Source organism: Ctenopharyngodon idella, chromosome 18 (assembly GCF_019924925.1).
Source record: "Ctenopharyngodon idella isolate HZGC_01 chromosome 18, HZGC01, whole genome shotgun sequence".
Classification (NCBI taxonomy): domain Eukaryota; kingdom Metazoa; phylum Chordata; class Actinopteri; order Cypriniformes; family Xenocyprididae; genus Ctenopharyngodon; species Ctenopharyngodon idella.
Genome location: NC_067237.1, coordinates 27,052,905 through 27,072,644, shown reverse-complemented (window position 1 = coordinate 27,072,644; position 19,740 = coordinate 27,052,905). Strand labels below are relative to the sequence as shown.

General features: G+C 36.9%; 1 protein-coding gene across 11 annotated transcripts in view; it reads left to right on the top strand.

Moving 5' to 3' along the window:
- fgd4a (FYVE, RhoGEF and PH domain containing 4a) overlaps window positions 1-19,740 on the top strand; it is a 57,148-nt gene that overhangs the window by 32,069 nt on the left and 5,339 nt on the right. For 6 of the 11 annotated variants that reach the window (XM_051869764.1, XM_051869767.1, XM_051869766.1 and 3 more), the window contains 14 exons: window positions 3,396-3,536; window positions 4,654-4,816; window positions 9,868-10,279; window positions 13,186-13,275; window positions 13,350-13,495; window positions 13,585-13,741; window positions 15,096-15,234; window positions 15,314-15,372; window positions 16,317-16,463; window positions 16,591-16,763; window positions 16,888-16,918; window positions 17,011-17,091; window positions 17,576-17,710; window positions 17,794-17,940. In XM_051869764.1, coding sequence (XP_051725724.1) covers window positions 3,396-3,536; window positions 4,654-4,816; window positions 9,868-10,279; window positions 13,186-13,275; window positions 13,350-13,495; window positions 13,585-13,741; window positions 15,096-15,234; window positions 15,314-15,372; window positions 16,317-16,463; window positions 16,591-16,763; window positions 16,888-16,918; window positions 17,011-17,091; window positions 17,576-17,710; window positions 17,794-17,940 — 2,021 coding nt within the window. Of the gene's footprint in view, window positions 1-3,395; window positions 3,537-3,568; window positions 4,531-4,653; window positions 4,817-4,838; window positions 5,289-7,855; window positions 9,790-9,867; window positions 10,280-13,185; window positions 13,276-13,349; window positions 13,496-13,584; window positions 13,742-15,095; window positions 15,235-15,313; window positions 15,373-16,316; window positions 16,464-16,590; window positions 16,764-16,887; window positions 16,919-17,010; window positions 17,092-17,575; window positions 17,711-17,793; window positions 17,941-19,740 lie in introns of those variants that run through there. The other 5 variants (XM_051869771.1, XM_051869774.1, XM_051869773.1 and 2 more) reach the window with 5 other exon arrangements.

Sequence of the window (19,740 nt, the reverse complement as noted above, 5' to 3'; positions counted from 1 at the left end):
ATGAGTCAACAAGTCATTCTTTGAGGAATTTTGGAGAGGTTAAAGTTAGGGTAGGCAATTTTGGAGAGGTTAGCAATAGCAAGCTAGCTTTGAAAGCATGAGATCCCACCCTCCTTTTAGAGCGCTCTCCAAAGCCACGCCTTTTCCAAAACACATGAACGCGCACACAGCAGAATCTGCAAAGCACAACGAGAGGTGCCGTTAAATTACCTCATGTCTCAGCACATAACATACCTCAAGCACATAACATTACAATAATAATGAACATAAACAACTTACAGATCTCTTACTGCTGCAGATTCCTTTCAGCATTGATAGTGTTGACATAGAAACGCACAAATCCGAGTCTGAGGACATGAACAGCTCCGGGTATCATCATGGGTTGCCATCTCATAATTACAGTTACGACGTAGAGCTCGTTGTTTGGTTAAGGAGGAACTGTAAAAGGTGGCTGCTGTTTGTTTGAGGTGCTCTGTGACTGTCTGTCTACAACTCTGCATAGCCTCAACGCGCTGATGACGTGTGATGTCTGCGCGAGCAGGGTGAGCAGAGGTATGGGAATATATATGTTGATAGGCAGGTAGGACATTGTATCATTGCATTCAGACTGAATATTTTTTGGTCCTGAGACTTCCACAGAAGATGTATGTACACAATATTTATGTACAATATTTAGACCACTTCTATTATTGATTGCAATCAGGATGCAAAGAGACTTTCAACCAGAATAACAAAAAGTGTTTATAAAAAAAAAAAAATTTTAACCTTTAACTGTTACTGCACTCTTTTAGTCTAAAGCCCAATTCACGCCAAGGATGATAGCTTTAATTTAATACTTTAATTATAGTATATACTGATTCTATGAGAATAGGGAAGACCACACAATTACAACGATAATGACACAGATAAATGATATCTTTGGAAACACTTGATAACATTCACAGCCAATAAGAATCAACCCAACTTTAAAGAGCTTGAGCATTTAAAGTAGCAGTGCAGTGCAGTGCAGTGCAAGTTTGTAATAAACAGAATATTAATGTGAACAGGCCTGTGACACCCTACAGACACTGTGGTGAGGTACTGTAAATACAGTACTAGCAGTGATCAAACAGGAAATATAACATGAAATAGGAATCTAAATCAGGATTGTACCTACATAGCCTTCAGTGGACATTACTTAATGTGTTATGACTGTAGTGTGCACTGAGGTCACAGTGACTTTACAGTTCTTGCAATGGCATTATAATCTTGTCTGCAAACTTGTCTTAAAGAAAAGTCCAAAGGAAAGTCAGTTCACTCTGCGGCCATATTTGCAATACCTTCATGTATGAGGCCTGTGCTTGAATGAGGCCAACAAGCAAACCGGTTTGCTCCGGGGGGATTGTTTCTGTAACAATGGAGGTTGCTTTATGAAGCATATGCTAAATAAATACTTTCTTTTTGGTGGCTGTTTTCTTAAGAACATTCTAATAGAAGTCTCAAAAACTGCTTGCCAAACTCAAATCGGCAAAATCTGACATGAACTTGCTTATAAATGCCAAATTTTCGTTTGGTAAAGCCAATGCATGTGTGCAGTCCCAAGCGTGCATCTCAGGACACTGACTGTGTCTATGGGAAAATATCTGCAGTTACGCGAATCATGTGATGACCTTACCAGTTGGCGATGGTGATTGGCTGTTTTATTTAGAATGCGGGACTTATTCCACTGTGTTGTGCGTTGCAGTTTCTCCCATTCATAGTAATACTGGTGAACCGTCTAGGTATACAGACTTTGGTTAAAGTCAGCAAAAAGACAAATTTAACCATGTACTTATTTACTTCCTCAGTACACGTTCCTCGTCTTATTTTGAAAGATTAATCGGTGCATGTAATTTTTAAAAAAAATGCTTGCCTTATTATATTTAATCATCAAAATGTGATAACTTGCTCTTTCTCTAAAATGTCTTTCATTCTGTTGATGTCACCACACAGGCAGTTAATATTAGTATTGCAAAGTTGGTCTGGATTCATTCTGGTATGTGACACTCAAAAAAAAAAAAAATCTTAGATATCCTGCTTCAGATGAAAATACATTACGGAAACAAAATAAGGGAATTCTGAAGGCGAATTCATGTTAACGTCATCTCTTAACATCAAAGTATTACATTAAAAAGTAACAACTTGCTCCACCTCTGAAATGACTTCACTTTTTGGATGACCTCACCAGGTCCTCTTATTTTTTTATTTTTTTTAAAACCCCTTCCCCCAAAAACCTGCCAGAGACCATTTTTTACGATCCAGACATTTTCCATAGGATAAAATCAAGTTAAAATCAAATCAACATTTTATCTTGCTTTTTATCTTTATTCAGAAATGTAAAATGGGTTGCAAATAGTGTTGTCAAAAGTACCGACATCGATACCAAGTCAGTACTGGAATTTTAAAAATGTGATGCTTTCGAGCTCTGTTGAACGGATTTGTAAACACCTCTGATTGGCCTTTGTGTTCATGTGCTCATCAGATATGTCTGTGATTGGCTACAATGATCAACGCACGGAAGTGTTTGAATTTGAAAGAGTTTTGAAAGCGGTAGCATTTGAAAGCAGGCGTCTATCAGTGGACACTGATAGACGTCTGCTTTCAAACGCTCCCATATGTATTTTAGGATAAGTACCTATCTGTACCTTTTTTACTTTTTTATTTATTCTTTTCCTAAGAGGCTTTGTTAGCCCACTGATATTTTGTTCTTGATGTTTTGGAAAGATGTAAGTTTTGCTCGTACAACGTGGGAACCATATGAGAAAAAAAGTCACAATTATCTTTTACAATTTTTTTTTTTTTTTTAATTCTGTGGTGGAAACAAGCTTCCATAGAACCAAGATCATTTTCATGCAGTTATTTTTCCACATCTGAAACAGAACTGAATTCCTCATATGCAACATAACGATCTATGTCATTTTTAAATCTGAACATTTCAAGGCCGCCTGTCATTGTCTACAGATATGTGCGTGCCTTATTTGCCAAGGCTGTTTTTCAGGAAACATTTCTTGGTTGAGGCGAACAAAACTGCTTCCTCATAAGTTGAATATTGATCATCCGAACAATCTGAAACACTTTGTTTGTTCTGTAATTGACGCAGAGGAACTTCTGGTTATTTTTAGTTTTTGTTTCAAGTTTAAGTCACTGTTAGTTTCAAGGCCACTTTTCTACCAGGCTTGACTGATATCAGGAGCACAAAAAACAGACCTCTTGCATTTCACTTCTGCACAGAGGGTATATTTACCAGTAACCTTACATGTTCATATTACTCAATTGAAGTTTGCTTACAGTATGGCTTCTAAGCAATTAGATCAAATAAACGGCTTTTGAAACAGTTGCCATTCCATTTATTTCCATCCTTCTTTTATCTCCTGCAGCTGTTGGCAGCAGCAGTCCTGATGAGCAAGGTTGTCACAATGAGAAGTTGAATCGTGGATGCAGATTCAGCAATAAGGGCCTTACTGGAGTAAATGGAAGAGTTTCAGGCCGACGGCCACCACTGCAACCCAAACCACAAGGTATAGTTAGTTGCACACAATATGCATACACGCATATATCCTTCCACACTTCCACAGTGCTGATAACTGCTCAAGCTGTACAAATTTACCAGAAGTACATGCTAAACCACAGTACACACAAACTCATGTTCCCCTTCCCCTTACAGGCTCCGAACACTAAATGTTTACCATTAACGGAATTTAAATCAGCATGGCTACTGATTAATGCTGAAATAACACCGCTGTAATGAGTACAGCATCCTAAGAGTATCCTTGAACCCAAACTCGATAACTAAGCCATTTGTGTTTGAAAAGTGTGAATGATTTCCTTATGAAATGCGTCATAGTTAAACATTTTTGAAGTTCCTTTACTTTAAAAAAAAAAATAAAAAAAAAAATACAGAAGATTGACTGCAGATAAGATTGTTGATTTCAAAATGTTTCACAGATCGACATTGGGCCGGAACAGAATTCCTCCTTCATAGAACAGAAAATAGCTATATTTTATCTCTTTATTTTCATGTGAAATTAAAGGCAAAAATCCCACTGACATAAACCTCAAATACCACACTCACTTAATTAAAGATGTGTGAAATAAGTGTGCGCCCACTGTTTATATCTGGATGGAGCCCTGAGCTCATCTCCAACCCATCAGATTGACTGAGATTAGCCGTGGTTCGCTCACTGCAGATAGAGACAGACTCCTCGGCTTCCAGATGAACTTCATCTCACCTTGCCAAGTATTATCAGGTTCCATCACAACATACTAAAACTGCACTGCCACCTAGTGGTGATTACAGCTTCCAGTTACATAGCACTAAACCAAGCGCTTCCTTAATACATTTTCACTATTACGGGTTCAATGTGAGAAAATCTCACAAAGAATTTTCATTTAGGCACTTTGTTTCACATTTCCTTGCATTTTGGGATGCAGTTTGAGGTGTAGTGAAAGCTCAGGGCTGGTTTGCCCTTGAGCAAGACACTTAACCTCATGTGATCCTGGGTGCTTATCCCTGTAAGTTCTTGCTGCTTGTACCACTCTAGTGACATGGCATGAAGATTGTGGAAACTGTTTCCACTCATGCCGTTTGCTACATTAGCATGGAAAATAACCTCTATACTTTGTGATTTCCTGCAGTGCCTCCTAAACCTGCACACCTTCAGAGTCCGGTGACGGAAGTTTCCTTTCCTCTGGCTGCCGGAAAGTTATCCATCAATCCCAGCATGGAGGGGGGAGGAGTAGGAGGAGCAGTAGGGAAGGGCCGAGTGTCCAACCTCATCAGTCGCTTTGAGGAGAACCGGTAAACTTGGGATCAATTTCTACTTCTCTTTCCTATGTTCAGGGATATGTAGATACTGATATTCATCTTGTGTGGTTTTGCAGAAGTATACCTTGAAAGCACTGTAAGTCGCTTTGGATAAACGCGTCTGGCTGATGATCAGTGTTTGACATATATTTATAGATTCTGCCCTTAGTGAAGTATGTACAGTTTTGAGGTAGTTTGAGTTCATGAGTACACTGCCATTCAGAATTTTGTGCTCAGTAAGATATATTTTTTGGTTTGTTTGCTTGTTTTTGAAAGAACAAAGGTTGTAAAAACAGAAATATTAACACACACATATCTTCTTTGTGATTACACAAGAAGATCAAAAAGCAGAAGCTAGTTGTAACTTTAACGTCCAGCGTACAATACAGTGTTTCTTAAGCATTGTGGAAAGAACTGGTTTTGTATGAGACATTTACTTTTGTGTACCAAAACTTCAACACATGAGGTAAGATTAATTTATCAATTTATATCTAGCTATCTTTTTTCGGGTACAACTACAGTAGTCAACATTTGAAGTGGATCAAATGTTCATCAAAGTTGTCCTAAGAAGAAGGTTTTAGGACAACTTTGATGAAAGGTTTTGATCCACTTCAAATGTTGACTACTATATATTGAAAGTGCTTAAAGTTGGTGTATTTCAGCAAGGTGCAATGATTTTTCTTTTACTTTACTAGAGTAGTCTTGCTCTACATTATGTTTCACTGCCAATAGAGCTGTTCAGTCATTTGTAGGCCAACCTGGAAGGCTAATTCACCATTGGCTCCCTGTGGAATTTCTAATGGTTTAAGAGTTTAAAGGGATAGTTCACCCAAAAATGAAAATTATCCGATGATTTGCTTAAACTCAAGCCACCCTAGGTGTATATGACTGTCTTCTTTTAGACGTTTTAGACTTCTAATTCGTGACCGGTGTTTTGTTTCGCTTTATCCTCTGCGCTTCCGTGTTCATCATTGCATCATGTGTCGGGTCAGTGGTTACTCTCCCGCCACAAATTGATGCTTATGGCCGTTTGCCGGAAGCTAGTTATTCTTGGGGGGGGTATTCAAAACCTCGCTCCCCATTCACAGCCATTATATATTTTTAAATATACTGTTTTATCCCCTTGGAATTATAAGGATCTATCTGCATTCCAAGTAGTTTTGAGATATTGATCTTCAAAGTTTTAGCATTCCATTCGACTGTGTAGATAGAACCTTTTTGTTTTCTAAATAAAAAGTGACAAAATGTACATAACATTAAAAAAAAACATCACATAATGTAAATAAGTTGTCACAGAATAAGAATATGTGTGAATAACTCAATTTTGACAAAAATGTCAGATAGAACCTTATAATTCCAAGGGGATAATATCTCCAATTGTGTTCGTCTGAAAGAAGATAATCATATACACCTAGGATGGCTTGAGGGTGAGTAAATCATGGAATAGTTTTCATTTTTGGGTGAACTATCCCTTTAAGGTCTGTGACTGACATTACTTGAGACTTCCACATGTTATTCTACAGCATTAACAGTGGTGTAAAGTGTTTGAGTACATGTAATTAGTTACTGTACTTGAGTATCTTTTTGGCTACTTTGTAGTTTGAGTAGGAAAGATATTAGCAACTTTTACTCTCTAATATGTACTCTTTACTCCAATACATTTGTGATGAGAATTTTGTGTGGCCCCTAACTTTTTCTGCAGCAGTTTATTTCTGCTACAAAAGAAGTGATATCGCCATCTACAGGGCATTGAAGCAATCTTGTGCATAGTTGTGCATCACAAATGTTTCATATATGAGATGAGGACATGGCTGTAGCCTCTGATAAGCCACTGATAAGCCAATATATAAGCCTCTTGAAGCAGTTTATTACTGTTTTTACCATAGTTATGTGGGTTTAAGCACTTTTAAATAAACTTTTCCTGATAATTTACTTACATCCATGTCATCCAAGATGTTCATGTTTCTTTCTTCAGTCGAAAAGAAATTAAGTTTTTTGATGAAAACATTCCAGGATTATTCTCCTTATAGTGGACTTCAATGGCCTCCAAACGGTTGAAGGTCAAAATTACAGTTTCAGTACAGCTTCAAAGGGCTTTAAACGATACCAGACAAGGAATAAGGGTCTTATCTAGCGAAACGATTGGTCATTTTTGAAAAAAAATGTAAATGTATATGCTTTATATAAACAAATGTTCGCCTTCTAAGTGCTTCCGCCAAAACCGCATTTCCATATTCTCCAAAAAGTTTACGCTGTATGTCCTACGCCTTCCCTATTCTACTTACGAAACGAACGCAGCGCCAGTTACATTTTTTCCTTAAGTTGAATAGGGTAGGCGTAGGACATACAGTGTAAACTTTTTTTCATCTGTTACAAGTCTGTAGCTCAGCATTGGTGTAGTCAGGTCACTGAGCAAGCTCATATGAAACCATAAGGCCACCGTAACAAAATGGACTGACCATTAACCCTAGTTCCTCACAAATAAATCCCTGCGAGCCCTTTTCCTGTTTGCCTGCCATTCAGTGCATTGTTTTGTGTGTGGGTCAAAATCTGTGCAGGAATTCATCCTGTAAGCTCTGAAGCGAAGTGAAAGAGCATGGGTTGATGGAGTAAACCAGGGTCTGAAACTCTTGCAGCTGTCTGGCCTGGTCTAACACGTACTTATGAATGCTGAACGGAGAGCCATGACCCCAGACAACTGCAATGGGGGTTGGTTTACAACCTCGTGGGAAAAAAAACAATGAAATCCATACTGCCCTACTTGTGTGGCTTCATTTGATAGCATAATTTTGCCTCGCATGTAACTACCTTTTATCATACCAGATTAAAAAGACTTAGATTTTGTTAGCCATCCATATTTGCACAGAACAGATTTGACATGTTTTGAATGAAACACTGAACAATATATTAGCACATATTAATCCGTCTCAGCGGTCCAGAGCTCAATGGTATAATAATAGCCGTCTGTAATCTGGAGTGTTCACTGTGGTGCTCCGTACCCTCAGATCCACATCTCTGTTCTCTATCTCACAGGAAACGCTATCTGATCTAAAGGGCAGGTGGGCCGTAGACAGGGAAACAGCTGGAGGTGCAGGATATCTGTTTGTGTGTGTGTGTGTATGTATGTGTGTGCATGAACCACAAAACCTTATATTGTGGCTTAATTTTTTTTTTCGGTTTATGCACCTCTTACAGTACGTCAAGTTATGAATGGATCATTGTTTTACAGTTTACTTATGTGGAGTTCTGATTATTATTAGGGATGCACAATATATCAGTGACCATATCGCCAATATGATCATATTTTTATATTCATATTATAATCAGTATTGTATATTCATATTATAATCAGTATTGGTCTGATTAGGATGATATAAGAAGCAAATAATATAATGTCCGTAACAAAATATGTATTATTGTTATTGTCACAATTTCTATATCGTGCATCCCTACTATTTATTATTCATCATTTAAGTCATGCGGCTCTCTGGAATATTTTATTCTGATTGGTTTATTGCTATATGTGACATGATTATTTTGAGTCTGAAGTCGCAATGAGGCATTTGTGGAGATGTGATTCTAAAAAATTGTTGTTTTTTTTTGTTTGTTTTTTTTTTGAAGAATTAAAGTCTCAGCTTTCTAAATGGTAAATGTTTACTCATTTACTTACTGCAAAAATTAAACAATAAATGCTGTTGATGCTTTTTAATGTGGTGTGTGCCAGTTGTCTTGATTATAATATATTGTATATTGTAATAAAATGTTGTATATTAGAATATTTGTCAAAACTAAATAACTACATAATTAGAAAGCCGAGACTTTCCCTTTTCATTAAGTGCATGAAACATATTTTTTTGGGATGCACAGATATGAAAATTTTGGCTGATACGGATAACCGATAATACTTTATATTTGAAAGCTGATAACCGATATATTGGCCGATAAATCTAAATCCAAATTTTTATATAATTTTTGAGAGCCTGAATACAAAAACAAAAGTCTCACCATTAAAAAGCCATGTCCCAAGCACACAATTATAATGATGTTATGTTATATCATTATAATTTTATGTATCCTATATGACAGATTTGCGCTGATCATGTTGCACTTAACTGTATTTTCCTTTTTGAAGTGACTGCAATCATATTTCAAGCAATTCAAAACCATCATGGTGAACAGTGTGCATCTGAAGTGTCTCAGCTTAAGGAAATAATCCATTATTTATCGGCTTTAATATATCGGCCAAATTTTCTTATTGGGCCGATAACGATAACATTAAAAATGAACATATATCAGCCGATTCCGATATGATGGCCGATATATCGTGCATCCGTAATATTTTTCTGGTCAAAATCACTCAATTTGATGGAACAGATCATAATTTCTTCTCATGTAGTAAAATAATTTCAGCTTGAATCAATTTTTCATGTCCATTTATTTATTTATTTGAGTAAGTAGCTGTGTAATAGTGGGATCATATACAGTCAGCTGGTCATTATCACAAAATATACCCCTTTGGGGTAATAAAAGTGTGACAAGTCTGTCTGGATGCACTGTACATGATCTCTTACATATTTTATAGTTTGCTTCCACTGTTCCTGAAAGCATTTTGTTCAAAAGAGAAAGACCGTCTCACTCTCTTGAGTGTGTAAATGTGTGTGTGCTCGCTTGCATGTTGGCATGTATTCTGAAGTAGGGCAGCCGTGTCTCATGGGACGCTCTGCAGCCGAGTCTACCTCTCCTCACCCTCCCTGTTCCTCCCATCCTCCTCCTATCCTCTTTTCCTCCACTCCTCCCTTGACCCGCACATTCACACGTCCCCTGCAACACACACATGCAGACAGAGGAAGTTTGTTCAACACTTAATATTTAACATCATCACACTCTCATGCACAGCACATCTTTCTCTTCTCTGCATCATTCTGTTTTTTTTTTTCGCCAGCACTGTTCATCGTAAAAGTTTTTTGGTGAGTACAGGCGAGTTCTCTGACTCCTAAAGAAGGTGACCTTCCTTTACTCTGTCTGTCTCTCTCTCTCGTTTACAGTCACACAGACGGTCGGAGGGAGGGCGCTCCTCTGAAGCAGGTCAGCAGATCTCCTAACTCCAGCCCGCCTCATAAGAGCTACCAGAGACAGACGGAGCAGCCCACAGACTCCGGCTCTGGCGCGACCAGCCCACGCCATGCTCTCAAACCCCCCAATGGGGTTCTAGCACAGAAGAACAGAGACCAGGACAGAGATCTGGACATGGATGGCGTCAAAAACGATACAGTTCCGGTCGTGAGGATAGACACGCAGGACTTGCTGAACGGAGATGCCGCCGATATGGCTAAGAGGGCAATTATGGACGAGGACTCGGTAGATATGCCTCATGCTCACATAGACCAGGTCGAAGAGCAGGAGAGGAAAGCACCAGAGCAGCATGATGTTGTAATGAACAGCATCCCCGAGCAGAAGGTAAGATACTTTTTGTTATCTGAAAGGATTGGTAAGGCATGCTTTGTCGCAAAGATCAGCTCAGATGTTGTCAGTGTGTGTGTGACTGTGTGAGTGTGTTTATGGAGTGGGTAGTGACACTGTCACACTGAAAGTTATTTGACACCTCAGGCCCGGCAGAGCAATGTGCTGTCTCATCCGCTAGATTTACATGCTGACGTTTACAATAGAGCCTGTTTTTTTTTTTATTTAACCTTTAGTCTTACAAACCAAGTCTTCATTTCCTCTTAAGAAAACAGATGGATTTAATGCTTTCGGTTTTGTTTTTTGTTTTTTGCCTTGTTGCTTTTAAAAACAGTTGCTATATATGAACAATATTAATTAAATACATTTTTTTTATAATTTTGTTAAGCAAATTAACTTAACATTTACTAGAAGATATAGTCCCTGACATTACCAGTCAAAAGTTTAGACACACTTGACTGAAATGTTTCTTATGGTCTTAAAAACCTAAAAGCTTATGCTTAAATGCTTAGTCATGTAGTCAATAAATTGTTAAAAAAAGTTAAATATTTAAAAATTTGGAATGGGTGAGTTGGACTGGATAGTAAGAGTGAAGCAAGTGTCCAGCATACACATGAACTCTTCCAGTGGCATTTAAAAAGCATCCCAGCATGCACCTCATGAAGTTGGGTTAAGAGAATGTCCAGCGCTTGAATCTAGAAAAAGAATAAAATCCTAATATAAGATGGTTTCAGATTTGTCTAACATTTTAGGTCACTAAGGTCTTCATTTACAGTAGCACTACTGCTTTTGCATAAGCAGTAAAGTATTGTAAATTCCTATATACAGTAAGTTACTGTAAAGTCATAAAAATACACATAATGCAGTGCATACTACAGTAGTTAACCATAAATAATATATATATTTTACTGGGATTTTTTGCAGTAAGTAACTGTAAAATTACAGCAAAGTCTAACAGTCTAATATACTTACTTCCATTTGTGTTATTTCATAGTTTTAATTATTTTAATATTAATTAAAATATTTTATTGTTTTTATTTATTTTATTATTAATAATATTTTTGGTCACTATATAATTCATATACTTCCATTTGTGTTATTTTGTAGTTTTAATTATTTTAATAGTAATTTAAAATATGAATCTGAATGTTTTGTTTTGTGTTTTTTTTTTTTTTTTTTATATATATATATATAAAATATCCTTTAATAAAATGTAAGACCAGATTTTCTGTGAATGTGAACATGTGAAGCTTCAGAGTCACCTTTATTCATATAGAGCAGCTTCACAGTGATAACAGGAAAATGATTCAGTGATGCAAGTTCAATTCAGCTATACAGCAGCTCTAAAGAAAACTCATTGTTCAGCTGAAGTTCAGTGTTAATTCAGTTCAAGATCATCAATTATTACATTAGTTCTTTTCATCTGTAAAGCAGTTCTGCAGAAAACAGTGATGTTATCGTCCAGCTCAGTTCAGTTCTCATCGAATAGTGTCAGTACAGTTAAATCAGAAATATTGATGAATATTAAGTGTCCCCAACTAAGCGAGCCAGATGCGACAGTGGCAAGGAACCCAAATTTAGGTGAAAGAATGGAAGAAGAAAAAACCTTGGGAGAAACCAGGCTCAGTCGGGGGGCCAGTTCTCCTCTGGTCATCGAACGAACACGGTGTGATTATGATTCAAGTCAGAAATCAGATTGTAGATCGGTAGCATTCCACTTTCCATGCCAGAACCTCTTTCATTGGTTTTACTTGTTTCCTCTTATCCATCCTTTCATTTCCTGTCCTCTGTGTTACTTTTCAACAATACACTTCTATTGAATTGCAGTCAACTGTGCCAAAAGCGTGATATATTGTAAGTTAGTTGGTTTCTTTCATCAGCTAAGTGGTGTCCGAAACAGTTCAAAGGTTATTTATGTGAGCTGAGGTTGTAGATTCTAAAAAAAAAAAAAAAAACAGGCTGTGTGTCTTCAGAGTGCTGACAGGCAGATACTAGCAATGTTTGTGGTCAGTGTGCATCAGGAAGTTCCTTTAACAGACTTCAGCGTGTACAGTGTGTGTATGCCAGTAGATGTTCATTTGTGTATGGGTGTGATAGAGAGAAAGAGGGGAAGAAATGTTATGGTGAGGTGAGGAATGTAGGTGGAGTGGGAGTCAACTTCTGAATTGGCTTTGCCCTTGACCTTTATGTTCAGAGTTCTGTTTCCCTTCAGCCACGTGAGCTGCTGTGCTGAGCTGGGTGTCACACCTAAGGACATTTACAGTGTTAGTTCCCTCTCAGCAAAATGCAACAAAAATGTCTTGCATAATTTAAGTCAAAGCTCAGAACTTTAGACAATCTGAATTATTTATAATGCCTCGAAAAGAGTTGGAAAAGTTTGAAAACAAATTTGTGTAAAATGTGAAATATAAAAAAATTAACTTTTGATAGTGAATAAAGGTCATGTTCCACCCAAATAAATTGTGACAAGTATATAAATGACACTAGTATTTGATGTATTGCTATTAATTAAGTTTTTTTTTTTTTTTTTTTAAATGGACATGAGGATTACAGTAATGAGAATCTAATGTGAATCATCATTTATTAATAATAAAAATCATAACAAACTCAAAGGTAAAGTATCTGGACACATTACAGTAATGGGAATTTGGGAAAATTGTCATTAAAGAATTTCACTATCCAAACATATTGATGGTTAAAATTATATTTTAGGCATAATAATATAATTGCTTTTTTATTTTTGGTATTAAATATGATGTTATTTGTGAGATTCACCCTCAAAGATCTTTAACACCAACATTTGCATGAAACATCAGGTCAAAGAAAGATACAAAGAGATAAAAAATGATTTTCATTTGCATCTGATGCAGTATTCAAGTTAAAATCGAACTTCTTTTGTTTAGGAAACCAATGAGCAGAAGCTCTACAAGATAGCAAATGAACTTCTGCAGACAGAGAAGGCCTATGTTGCACGACTCAACTTATTAGATAAGGTAAGTCTGAACATTTTAAATATAGTAGTTAGCACACAGATCATACCTCATCTAACTCTGGCCCTGCTGTGCAGGTGTTTTATGCCAAGCTGATAGAAGAGGCAAGAAAAGACACATTCCCCGTGGATGTGGTGATGAAAATCTTTTCCAACATCTCTTCCATTAATGCCTTCCACAGCCAGTTCCTTCTGCCTGACCTGGAAAAACGCATGGGAGAATGGTAAGACGTTCACACTCTCACTTTGTGGACATTGGTTTTGGTTTAATTGGAAGAAATATGGTCTTAATGCTCTGAGACTTTTCCTCCAGGACGTCAACACCTCGCATTGGTGACATCCTACAGAAGCTCACGCCCTTCTTGAAGATGTACGCTGAGTATGTGAAGAACTTTGATCATGCCTTGGATCTGCTGAAGCAATGGACAGATCGATCACCTCCATTTAAAGCTATCATTCTAGAAATCCAGGTGATTGATGCCTGTAGTTTTTTTTTTGTTTGTTTGTTTTGTTTGTTCTCTCAGTAACAAGAGTGCTGGATGACTACTGGAATGCCAACAGGATTAAATCATATAATGCCATTTAATATCAAATGAGAAATTCAGTGTTCTTCACTGTAATTAAGTGTTGAAATTTATTGTACAAAATATATAGTCAAAACTCAAAATTATTTAAAAACCCAGTTTATTTTAATATTTCTTGATAAGGATGTTGGTAGATTTTAGAACTGATATAAGGGAGAACTACCAACAATAATTTAAAAATAGACAAAAGGGGCTTTTGCACCGGAGGAACGTTTTCATAGTTCCTATAACTATTGGTGGAAGTACCCGCTTTTTTGGTGTGTTCGCACTACAGGAACTATAAACGATTTTAGGAACGCCTTTTGTGGGGACTAAATTAGCTCCTACTTCAGAGTAGTGTTCTAACACTGTATCTACCGTGTCTACACCGAATGCGAGTGATGCAACACAACAAAAGAAAATAGAACCCATTATAATCAATGATGTTGTCTACACTGGATGCGGTGCAACGTGACATGACAAATCCCCTACAGTAAACTGATGCCTCGTTCTATTTATGACATACTCCAAGCACTCGCGATACTTCTCATAGGAAGGACAAATGGATTTGCAACGGTCACTTTGTCTCGTCCAGTGTAGACAGCTTCTAGCTTTTGTGGCATGATGCGACGTGCCAGCCGCTGCGTCAGGTGTAGACACGATGTAACCCAGCACAATAGGAACTTCCATGGACATAAGTGTGCATTGATTGGCCGAACACGTCGTATGAAACCATTTTTAAATCCGCCATTTTTAAAAAGCCGCGTAAACACAGTTTACATATACTTACTCCATAAACTGACTCCACGAACACGGAAAACAGCGATAGATGGACTGACACCGAAGTCCAGTCATTTCTCAACCCTTCCACTATGGAGTTGTTGACGTTTTTGAATGCCACGCTTAAATGACGTCACTGTCAGACAGCTTACATCAGAGTTCCTATTGGCGGTGCGAATGCAACCAGGAAAATGGTCTTTCTTGGGGGACTGCCCTGGTGGCTAGTTTCTATAACTACCCGGTGCGAAAGCCCCTAACTTGTGGCAGATTTAATTGGCCAGGGCTGCATTTCTCAAAAGCTAAGATGATCGTAGAGACCATCGGTAGCAATGGTTCTACTGTACTATCTACTTAGGCTTACAATGCTATTGAGAAACATAGCCCTGGCCGTTATGTCTTCACTCTGTCTCGATATATCTGTACGTTTTTGCCTTCTTTAGTGTTTGTAGATTCATGTGTTCATGTTTGTGTGTTTGTTTAGAGTCAAGAAGTGTGTGGCAGTCTGACGCTGCAGAACCACATGTTGGAGCCTGTTCAGAGAGTGCCACGATACGAGATGCTGCTCAAAGACTATCTGAAGAAACTTCCTCAGGATCACATAGACCGGCGGGATGCTGAAAGTGAGTTCAGGAGTGTACAGATTTCTAAAACAGACTTTAAACTGGGCCTTTCTTTAATACAAAATCTTTGTCTTTGCAGAGTCTTTAGAGATTATTTCCATGGCTGCCACTCATTCCAACACTGCCATTAAGAAAACAGTGAGTGTTTTTCCTGTACAATTGAATCTCTATATTATGCCTCATTACCAGTGTTGCCATCCACCTATTTTTATGTGCATTTTGGGATATTGCATAAAAAACGCTGGATAAAAATTCCAGGATGTGCGTCAATTCTAAAATTGAGCATAAAAAAAATATATGCACTCAATTCAGGTGGATAAATTTATCCGATAAGAAAACATGCGCATAAACTACGATGACACATTTACCCAATAAATTCCTGGATGCGCATCGAAAAAGTCACATGACTTTGCTCGATGGGATGGCATAACTGGACTAACCAGTGGACTGATCTCATTGCACACTGTCTGAAATGTTATTTTGGTCATTCTGAAATGCCTTAGCCAAAGTCTGTTATCAAAGTGGTTCAGTATAATTACCTCTCAGAACTGTCTTACACAACTGCGTTCCCAAACAGCAGATATCCGCCTCTGAAAGTAAGATAACATCACTGTGTTTATTGCATTTTGTCTGTGTGCTCTGAGGTGCAAGTAATTTATTATATATGAAAAAAGACCCACAGTGGCTTCTCCTACTGCAGCAAATGACATTTTTCTTAGTGATATTTGGCACCAGTTTATCAGGAAGTGACGATTTATTTCTCTTCGTCTCGCTAGATGGAATCGGTACTTTATTCGCAAATGCTTTATGCAATATTCAAATTTTGCGCATAAGTTAAATTCGCAACTTTGGATGGAAACATAGCTAATGTAACAATCCTTTTTAAAATTTGGTTATGTCCTTTAGGTGGCTGTTTTCTTGTTTTGGGGTAACAGAAATACTCCAAAATCACAATAAATTCTCATACATGTTTTGACACTTCAAATCAGGCTAAAAAGCTGTATTTTAAGATCGGTGCAGCTAATGTTTATGTAAATTCTCTTGAAATTGAAAGGTAAGACTTCTTTCTCCTTATCTTTCAGGAAAACCTTAAGAAATTGCTGGAAATTTATGAGATGTTGGGAGAAGAAGAGGACATCGTGAACCCCTCGAATGAGTTGATAAAGGAGGGTCATATTCTAAAACTGGCAGCCAGAAACACTTCAGCCATGGACAGATATCTCTTCCTGGTGAGGACAACTAACTATTGTCCATGCTATTTCAGTCATTGATGAGATACTGTGAACATTTAGCTTTAAATAAACAGCTTTAAGCAGCATTTGGCGATTCATTTTCTTAAATATCTCTATCCTGCAGTTCAACAACATGCTGCTGTACTGCGTTCCCAAGTTCAGCTTGGTGGGACAGAAGTATACAGTGCGCACACGTATTGGCATTGAAGGCATGAAGGTGATGGAGACGTACAATGAGGATTATCCTCACACCTTTCAGGTTTCCGGAAAGGAACGGACACTGGAGCTGCAGGCCAGGTACAGACCTTACCATCTCTGCTTGCCACCAGTGCTGGCATTTATAATGCATACAGAATATTCTTCACTTCTGCTGTTTTTTCTACTTTTTACTATTTTTAATGGTGTTGTTGCCACATTACAGCTCCGAACAGGATAAAAAAAGCTGGATAAAGGTAAGAATGCAATATTAACTTTTTTATACTTGATGAATATTACCAAATCATTGGAAGTCCATTTCTTAAATTGACTTCCTCTGTGATTTTAGGCATTCCAGGAAACGATACACATCTCCCTCCAGAAAAATGAGACCTTTAAGTCAGCATTCAAAGATGCGGAGGAAGCATCGGTCAGTATTTATTCTTAGAAGTGTGAAATTTGCCTGGAGTACATAACACAAGCTATCAAATGCTCTCTGTTATTATAAGGAAATATTTATACATTTAAATAACAGAAAGGGTTTGCCATGCTTTGACCTTTTTAATATTAAAATTGATTAAATATTAATATTATTCAAAATGGCAATTTAATTACAATTCAATTCAATAGTTCAAATTTTTAATTAAATTAATAATTAATTTAAAATAATTTAAATTAATAATTTACTTAAATTATTTAATTTTGCCATTATATCATGTCTCCACTCTAGACATGAGTACTATATGAATGATAATACTAATTTTATTAGATATTTCAATCTTATTGTTCAGGGTCAAGGGTCATGTATAAACAGAATGTGTTTGGACATACATTTCTTAAGGCTATAGTGTCATAATCATCTGGATTTATTTGTTTTTATTGTTTATATGTCTCATGTCTATATTTCTATGTAGGAGCTTAAGATATCAGAGCTGGGTAAAAGAGCCCCTCGCTGGATCCGAGACAACGAGGTGACCATGTGCATGAAGTGCAAAGAGGCCTTTAATGCTATCAGACGCAGGAGACATCACTGTCGGGCCTGTGGTTACGTAAGCAGCAGCAAAGCAAAAACATTTTGTGTTTTCACAGTTTTGAAGTGTACTACATGTGCTGAAATGTCTATTTCGTTCAGGTGGTCTGCTGGAAGTGCTCAGACTACAAAGCCATTCTGGAATATGATGGGAATAAGATGAACAAGGTGTGCAAAGACTGTTACTCGATCCTGACAGGCCATATAGACAGTGAGGAGAGGGAGGGCAAGAAGAAGGGCATTCTAGAGGTGAGTTCAGAATCACATGAATCACATACTTGGACCCGGGGTCAGAACTGCATTCTCTAATGTATCAATTACCACACACTGTACTGTCAGAAAAAGACTTCATATAACCTTTATACATACAGTTACGGAAGAAAAAACGACGTGCACGAACTGTTGTGGTGGAGTCGGCAGCGGTAAGATCGGTTGGTAACACTTTATAATAACCTGCGGCAGTAATCGGTCATTAACATTCAGTAATGCTTAACAGATCAGCAGTTGATGTATATTTTCATACATACTCATGAATTTACAAGTCCAAGTTTCATTTCTAACTAATTTACAGGAACTAATGATCTGTTTAGCATCATATAATGCAATAATGTTAATATTATTATTGGACTTATTATAAAGTGTTGCCAATGGTATACTGATGTTTTAACATTCTTGTTTGGTAAGGCTTTAGAAGAGGGAGCAAAGCTGATTAAGCTAATAATTAAAACACATTTGTGAAGTTATATTTTGTTGCTTGTTCCCTTTTCTAAATTATCACTTTGTGTATCATGGGAGCAAACTGACTCTTAATGAAATGCTCTTATCTTAAATTATGTAAAATTGAAACTTGCACTTTTCTTTGGCTTTCTTTTTGTTTTGCTTACTTATTGTACTTATCTCAAAACCTGTCAAGAACATGGTTATTTCACCTCAAAATCACAATAAAAAGTAATAAATTGTATTTTGCATAAAGTAAATGAAGCTGTATTTTTGTCATGACAATTAAACACATTTTCCTAATTTTTTAATTACTCTTATGCATCTAGATATTTTGCTTTGTATTTTTTTGTCATTAATTGTCATGAACAATTTTCATACTTCATAATGTTCATACCTCATCCTTTGTAGGGTCACATGGACACTGAATATATATGTATATATATTAATTATATACATTACTTTTTATTTTGATGTTGAAGTGAAATATGTATCTGAATACTAAAATTGTAAATGAATTACAGAAACTGACAAAAAGAAGTTAAATTATGACATGGAAAATGGAAAAAAATATATTTAAAAAAAATTGTATGTATGTACAGTACTGAGCAAAAGTCTTAGTCCACCATTAGACGTTGTTTTAGCAATGGTATAACCATATATAACTATTTCTCACACTCTTTATTATAAAATAACCAGAAAATACAGGAAATTTGTATGCAGTATTACAAATCAGAAACAAAATGTCTTCTATAGGCTAAAGTGGCAAGTATTTAGTGACCTCCCCTTACACTAGAGCAATAGCAGGAACCTAGTTCTCTTAAACCTAAATGGAATGGAAAAGGACTGGAAGGCCAAGAAAACTTTCAAAATCTGATGAGAAGTTTCTTCTTTGAGAAACTGGAAGAAGTCCAGGAGGTCACGCTAAATACTGATTTTTGCTTAAGGAAGCCATTTTGTTCTGATTTTTTTTTTTTTTTTTTTAACTTTTTTTTTTGTACATATTTCCTGTATTTTCTGTTTGTGTCTTAAAGCTGCAGTCCGTAACTTTTTTTTGGTTAAAAATGATTCAAAATCAATTTTTGACCAAGTACATAACCAGCCAGTGTTCAAAACTATCTCCTTACCTTAGCCTGATTCACAACAGTAAGCTTGTAATAATGTTTTTTGATTCGAGTGGTACTGGTAGGTTTCTGCTGGAAATTTGAGCATGCTGCCGTTTGTCTTTGCGTCATTACATCGTGTCTGTTTACGTAAAGAAGTCCCAGCTAGTAGGCTATATTGCATGTGAGGATGCTGCAGGTGGCGGCTCATTTATAGCCTTTTCTCACA